We start from the raw sequence: 7689 nt of genomic DNA, 5'->3' as shown, positions 1-7689 counted from the left end.
TTTGTCTATAGAATGACTTGGAGAGAATATTAATTGCTGCCGAATCGACTCTGGATTATATACCAGTCCGATAGAGCGCTTTCTCCCACCGAGTGCTCAACGGTATTTATTAACCATTATTCTCTTGCGATGTCGGACTGATTATCTCATTGTACATATATCTGTATCGTAGCAGCCGTGAATTGACTGCCTTGTGATTGGCTAACAATTGGTTATTTCGTTGGCCAGCTGATCAATCTGGTTATTATGATGCCGGGAGGCACGTCATTCTGTCTCTCACTTTGCACAACGATTGTTTGCCTGCAAAATAGATAATTCAGGAACTGATAAGCATCGATACTTCGAGAAATTAAAGTGTAACAGAATGTCAGGATCATTCGATACTTTGTAAGTGGTTCTACTTTTACAGAGCTTTCACTACAAATTGCAAAAACGTTTAAATTCCAGTTCAAATTAACGTTTCAGGTGTAATAATATAACGTTAAATTATCATATCTGCATAATGCTTTTTATAATATTTCATTGTAGTTCACCCAGGGGCGTCTTAACATTCAAACAGAAGTAGCAAGAGTTACAGCTTCGCCATCAATCTCAATCAATCACAGCAATCCGTGGCAGCATTGAAGCTGTCACTGTTTCCTCTTGGGATCATAAGCTCAGTTGGAACCACGGGGCAGCTGAAGTTGCAGTTCCAGGGGTCAAGACTATTGCATCAGCTTATATGATGGTAGGATAAAAATCGAATTCATGGAAAGGACATCCATCACCAAAGTCGTGGAGAAGCAAAGTGAGTCAATGAGATTGGCTTGAAAATTGAACTGCGCAATTTGTGTCTATCTGGTCATGAACACTTACAATTAGCAAATCTAACTAACTATGAATTTCAAATTGTGGAGACCAATATTCTGCAAATATATTGTGGTTTATACCAGCCTAATGACATTAAATTTTTATTACACGATGACTGCTTTCTGGATCAAAGAAACAAAGTGTAAACTAGCTTTTCGCATTCCATGCTCGACTGTGGAAATCGGGTCGCTCCGCCTTATGCGAGAGTGGATAAATTACACTCTTTGCGAATGTGCCGGACAATCGATTAGCCATAATTTAGATCCAGGTAAGCCGAAGTAATTAATTCTGTGACATAACACTGTACAGTGTAACATATGCATACACTTTGCGCGGCGTTGAAATTTGATCCACTTTTCGGTTACCCGATTGCGTAATACCCAAACGAATCGATCCACCCGGGGCCATAAGCCTCGCTTTCTTCTGGTTGATCGCGACTCCTTGTCGAGCCGACTTCGCACCGGACTCGGGAGTGCGATCAGCTGTAACACGAGGAGATCTGGACCATCGATAATCGACGGCAACGTGTGCCCAACTTGTTACATGACTTTGTATTACGGTGTAACCAAGGCCGTCCTCCGATGCTACGTGGTCTTCAGGACTTTTGAAACGTAATTGATGCGAGCAGGTGAATCGCCACTTATAGCGCCAGAGATCACGTCGCTTCGGTCCTTGTGAAGTTCTCGGTCAACTGCTTACGGTAATTAAAATTGGGTGCGGTAAATTGCGTAGGAATTTTCTCTTGGTCATATTTGAATACGTATATATATTTGTCACGCAATATTGCGCAAGTTCCAAACTTGTATAAATTACGTTCAAGTTTTGTTCTGGGGTCAGAATCAACATTTTGAATTCACGAAATTGTCAAGGAATGTGATAGTGCTTCGGTATACGGAATTGTCATCCAATTTTCAATGGCGGCGGTGAATTTGATTAGATCGAAATTTTACGAGTATGCCTAATCAAGCAGCAAAAACTATTTCGACCTGTAAGTTGCGCTAGTTTCTTTTGAAAGTTATTAATTTTGTGACAGTATTTCAGGATTACGAAACAGGTGGTAATCGCGATCGAACTAAATTCTATTTCTTCTCAATTATTTTATACCTGTTATTAATTTTGGTAACTTAAGGGTGAGGTGGTACAGCTTGGGCGGTATAAAATCATGCCTATTTTTAGGATTTCTTTTTTTAAAGAAAATGAAAACACTTAGAGCAATTTGAATTTGAGGGCTTTATGAATCATAGTTTCAAGAATACTTCAAAATGTTTTCATTGAAATTAATAACCAAACGGCGGCATGGCGCATAGAAGTAGTGAATGATCACATTTCAATCCGGTGGCGCAGATTCCTCGGCCAATTTTCATCCGATGAACTTGAAATTTTTACACAATTTTTAAAAGTCTTTTATACAATTTTTTTTTACAATTTTCTAGTCGAAAGTTGAAATTATTGGTTCATAATCGTATATATTGGGGAAAAAAAATTCTGAGCATTCGGGCTACGAGCTTCAAACCCGAAAAAGTGTTTTTAAGTAAAATTTTTTTTTTATCATATATACATGCAAGTAACAAATAGTTGCATTTAGTATTCGACCGTACGTCGTCAAAGACTTAAAACTTACTTGAGTCACCTGAGAACGTAAGGTTGCGTTCCTATGAAAAATTCTTCCAGATAACGTTTAAGGATTTCAGAACGAAACGTCTGAGCATCTCCGGAAGACTGATTTCAAAAATTACATTTTTTCACTCCGTTCTAACGGTCGCACACATGGCGAAATTCATGCTATTTCCAAATTGAATGGACAGTCTCTCTTCACGGGCAGAATCTGTGACAGAAACTCAAATTCTGCTGTCATCTTCGAGAATCGCACATTGTAACTAGTACGAGGGACGTAACTGTGTATATAAAGTATAACTTCATTACGACGACGACAAATTATGGTATTATTATATAATTACTCTTGATGTATAATCTATTAGAGTAACTCGATTGTTCCATTTGCAAAAGGTTAAAGTAAAATCGAAATATTTTCAATACGTCGCATGCATGGCAGTATTGTGATGTGTTCAACTCTATTATATGGTTTCAGCTACATTTCGTCTGTGGTTTCTATATTCTTATAGAGTTTTTACGTTCACACAACTATTCTTCTGGAGCATTGGTGGCTTCTGTAGTGTTCATGTTTGTTCTGTCTACATTTTGTGCTGTGCTACAGGGTATTTTGTAGAAAACAAAATAACCCTAATTTTTGATACGTCATACAACACAATGACCTGACAGTGCTAGCTGCTCAGCAAAATATCGTTACTTCCACGACCTTTTTTAATGGGTACCTACTTTACGGTTTTATTCTAATTCCAGCAATGGGGATCTCCTAGTTGCCATCACGATAAACAAACAAACTTTTGAAGAGTGCAGAAACAGGAGATTCATCAGCAAAGCAAAAATATTATCATAGAACAGGTTTATTTTTCACATAATAAATAAATATTCACTGTATTATACATTTCAAAGCGGGAGCTTAATGGTGGTAGCCGTAGCTGGGGGCAGAGTAGCTGACGTGGGCAGCGGGGGCGGCGTAACCGTGAGCGACGGGGGCGGCGTAGGCATGAGCGACGGGGGCAGCGTAAGCGTGAGCGACGGGGGCGGCGTAAGCGTGAGCGACGGGGGCGGCGACCTTGACGGCGGGGGCGTATTTGGGGTAGGCGGGGGCGGCGTATTTAGCGACGACGGGGTGAGGGTTGGGTGTTCCCTCCTTCTCAACGACGGCGTTGAATCCGTTGTGGGGGTCAGCGGTGTAGTGGACGACACGACGGGTTCCGTCAGCTTCGATCAGGGAGTAGCTGCCCTCGACGACGTCACCGTGACGGCTCTCCTGCTGGCTCTTAACGTCTCCGGTGTGCTCATCGTGGACGTCGTAGGAGTAGCTGTACTGGGGGTTGGGGTCGTAGTCAGCGTCGACGGTCTTGACCACGGCCTTGGCGATGGGGGCGGCGTAGCCGTAGGCGGGGGCCGCGTGGTAAGCCACAGGGGCGGGAGCGATGACTCCGGCGTTGGCGGCGGCCACGAGGGCGGCGAGGGCGATGAGCTGGAATAGAATATTCTTACTCCAGGGAAACCGTGAAGAGTTGAAACAACTGAATATTGAGGGACTGGATGAAAAAACGGGTAGTTTAACTTTTTTCAGAGATTCTTGAGTTTATATTCTCATCAATCTAAATATTAATTATAAATAGTAAGGCTTTGGAATACACTGATTCAGTTGGACTATTTGGAAAAGAAAACGAATCATGTGTTCAGTTTTTTGCAAATCGAACTATCGTTCATTTCGTAAAGATTTAGTTTAACTTGTAGATCATGTCTTACAAAGAATTCTCAAAGTTTGATTTGTTCGAAGACCGTATTTTTGACTATTCTGTTTTTTCAACCACTCTTTAAATTACTGATTCTTTTATTTTAACAAAGGAAATTGTGTACCGATCGGTTGACACAGACTGGATTGAAAAACTGAATAGTATTATTCTTCAATAAAATGATACAGTGGATTCTTACCTTGAAGGCCATGTTGATCGAGGGAATTGAGTTGGATCAAGTGATGCTTAGAGACTAGCTACACGGGCTTATATACCGCCGAAAATGAAACGAGATTCGTGAGGCCCGCCCCTCCAAAGTGTAAAATTCTTGACGGCGAAGTCCATTCCCTAGGTGGTAGGCTAAGTGATAGTCACAAGTGTATCAAAGAGACGCGAGGCGGGTTACGTTGCGATCTCGTTGACAGCCGGAACGTAGGAGTCGGGCATACCTACTTAGAACGGAGCCTGTACTTTTGACACACCGAAATTATACTCGGATGCATAATTAATTGAGCTGATAATTTACGTAATAGGGTATTTCGCTTGTATAATAGACATGGCGAAAAAATTTTTTTTTACACACGTGGTGACACAGATGTTTAATATCAATTCGCAGAGACTCGCTTACATGGAACGTAACTTGTCGTTGCGAGTATCCGGAGCACCGGTTAAGTTGGAACAAGGTGTTCTGCATAAGATATACGACGAACGACATTGGGTAGATGTTTCCTAATAGATTCTAACATTGTATACTTCTGCGAGTAAGGTACAACTGTCAATCAATAGTGTAGCCTTAGGAATTAGGCAACTCGTATTGCCCTAAATACTTTTCCTCAATCTATGGTCTACATCTATATCTGCCTAATCGCGTTGTACAAGGTATACGTACATACTCGGTACCCAGCATTCGAAAATTACGCCCCCGTTTGACATAGATCGAGAAATTAAAGTATTGTATCGTCATTTTAAAGCGTTCGATTGATCAATTTTCAATTATCCATGTACATCAAAGGACTTTAATTCCCGGGAATAAATACACCGACAAAGATTTCAATTAACCTAGTGTCGCTATATCGAGTTCAAGGTGCTCGAGCGAGGCCAGTCTGCAATTACGCTGTTAAAACGAACTTCTGCATATACAGACTACTCAACTCGTGTAACTATTGTCATTTGTAAATGTGCAGGGGTTCGGTGCGAAGCGCAAATTGTTACAGAATCGCAGGATCCGGTAGCCGCTAGGCGACGCAAATTATGTAGAGCAAGTGCAAATGTCAATTTTTGTTAATAGCCTTGGGGTATAACTGCTATTTTATAATAGTCCGTACGGCGGCAGCAGGACTGTAGCGCGAATAACGCTGACTGGCAATTGAGCCGAAGGGGGGCCTCGTATAAAAACGGTCTCGATTTCGAAGCTGTCACTATCGAACAGTCATTCAACCGACTAAGTAGCCATGGCTTTCAAAGTAAGCTGACCATCGGCGGTTTTCAAGCCACCAAACTTCTATTCCACCGAGTTATTTCCGTCATGTGTCCTACAGAGGCCCCTAAGTATAGGCAAATCGGGATACGAGTTCACTTTGAACAGCTCCGAATTTCGCTGGGACTACGTGTATTGATTGATGATTTGCCTACAATTAGGGGTCCCTATAGGGTATATCACGGAGATAACCCGATTTACAACTCTCACAAAAATAGCTTCGAAATAAAATATTTCACATTTGAGGAAATCTGTAGATCACTAAAGTATAACGTCACCATTACAATTGAAATTCTTTCACACCTGAATTTACTTTTCAGCTCATCGCCCTCGCCGCCCTCGTGGCCGCCGCCAACGCCGGAGTCATCGCTCCCGCCCCTGTGGCTTACCACGCGGCCCCCGCCTACGGCTACGCCGCCCCCATCGCCAAGGCCGTCGTCAAGACCGTCGACGCTGACTACGACCCCAACCCCCAGTACAGCTACTCCTACGACGTCCACGACACCCTGACCGGAGACGTCAAGAGCCAGGAGGAAACCCGCAACGGAGACGCCGTACAGGGTAGCTACTCCTTGATCGAGGCTGACGGCACCCGTCGCGTCGTTCACTACACCGCTGATCCCCACAACGGATTCAACGCCGTCGTCGAGAAGGAACCAGCGGGCCACGGACCCGTCGTCGCTAAATACGCCGCCCCCGCCTACCCCAAATACGCCCCCGCCGTCAAGGTCGCCGCCCCCGTAGCTCACGCTTACGCCGCCCCCGTCGCTCACGGTTACGCCGCCCCCGTAGCTCACGCTTACGCCGCCCCCGTCGCTCACGGTTACGCCGCCCCTGCTGCCCACGTCAGCTACTCTGCCCCCAGCTACGGATACCAACACTAACTCAACCCGTTATGACGATAGCTATTTATTCTAAATATATGAAATAATTTAAACCGTACCCTTTGACCATGTGCTTTTATCTTGTTACTGTACCTTTCCTTTTGGTTCTATTCTGACACACCAGGCATACACTGTATATGTATAGCGTGGTGTGGTTGAAATTTATGAAAATCGGACTACTTTAGAACAATTTTTGATACTTATTCGACTATTCTACGTTTGATAGGGTTGGATTGACAGCAAATTATATTTTATGGAAGTTAATATCGTACTTTTTCCAATGTATACAATTGGAGTGAAAAGTAATTTCATTTTGTTCGAGCAAGTTCCCATGGACTTAGAAATATTTTCAAAGTGCTTCTAGTCGCTCTCTTTCTTCCAAAAATTTCTTCTCATTGACAATAATCTCAATGACTTTAACTCAATCCTTCGATCAGCGGGCACTCAACTCCCCATAAATTTATGTCTCTGATATTATTGTATTCAATGAGGGATGGACATAAGCTTAGGAATGGTTTGTTCTGTTCACAATTTGCACGTAACGTTAAGTTACGGTAAAATCGTTTTCTAGACAGACCGCGTATGTTGCGGCGAGTCAGATCTAATTCTCCTCCCTATAGAGTTTTGAAGATTATAGTCAAGCTTGTTCCAGCTTTAAATATACGCGCCGAATAGCCATGACAGGCAAATACTCAGAAAACAAAAGACGAGTTGTTGAATCGCCGGGGTTGCGTTCACGGCGAGTCAACAACTCGTCTTTTGTTTTCTGAGCATTTGCCTGTCATGGCTGGTTCTACACCGTTGCAGTGCAGAGAGTAACAGCGTGAAAAGAAGCTAGAAAGTGAGTGAGTGAGTGGGTGTTTGACGATAAACGAGAAGGGATATAAACATGGTACGGTGTTAATTCACATTCTTTAACTACAATTCTATCAAGTCCTCCACGATCCTTTCCCGAAAGAACGATTGCTGAGAGCCTCGAATGATCGTCAGGACCTTGTGTTCGAACAGTTGACAAAAGGCAATTAACTTATTGTTAGTCTACTTTTTTCGGCCATCTTGTTGTCGACTTGAAATGCCGACACATTACAACTTTTTAGAGACAACTTCAAGTCTAGTTGAAAATTCC

The 7689-nt window shown here is 42.8% G+C and overlaps 2 protein-coding genes across 3 annotated transcripts in view; one reads left to right on the top strand and one right to left on the bottom strand.

Annotated features, from left to right (window-relative positions):
- Positions 1 to 3298: 3298 nt before the first annotated feature.
- LOC124410362 (larval cuticle protein A3A-like) overlaps positions 3299 to 7689 on the bottom strand; it is a 38111-nt gene continuing 33720 nt past the window's right edge. The window contains exons 1-2 of one of the 2 annotated variants that reach the window (XM_046888657.1): positions 4402 to 4521; positions 3299 to 3937 (exon numbers count right to left, since the gene is read on the bottom strand). In XM_046888657.1, the coding sequence (XP_046744613.1) occupies positions 3371 to 3937; positions 4402 to 4413 (579 nt within the window). In that variant the 5' untranslated portion in view covers positions 4414 to 4521 and the 3' untranslated portion in view covers positions 3299 to 3370. Of the gene's footprint in view, positions 3938 to 4401; positions 4522 to 7689 lie in introns of those variants that run through there. The other variant, XM_046888658.1, reaches the window with a different exon arrangement.
- LOC124410363 (larval cuticle protein A2B-like) lies at positions 5522 to 6621 on the top strand. Its single transcript, XM_046888659.1, has 2 exons — positions 5522 to 5665; positions 6000 to 6621. The coding sequence occupies exons 1-2, from the start codon at positions 5654 to 5656 to the stop codon at positions 6561 to 6563; spliced, it is 576 nt and encodes a 191-aa protein (XP_046744615.1). The 5' UTR covers positions 5522 to 5653; the 3' UTR covers positions 6564 to 6621.

This window comes from Diprion similis, chromosome 9 (genome assembly GCF_021155765.1).
Source record: "Diprion similis isolate iyDipSimi1 chromosome 9, iyDipSimi1.1, whole genome shotgun sequence".
NCBI classification, from domain to species: domain Eukaryota; kingdom Metazoa; phylum Arthropoda; class Insecta; order Hymenoptera; family Diprionidae; genus Diprion; species Diprion similis.
This window is presented reverse-complemented; position numbering and strand designations above follow the sequence as displayed.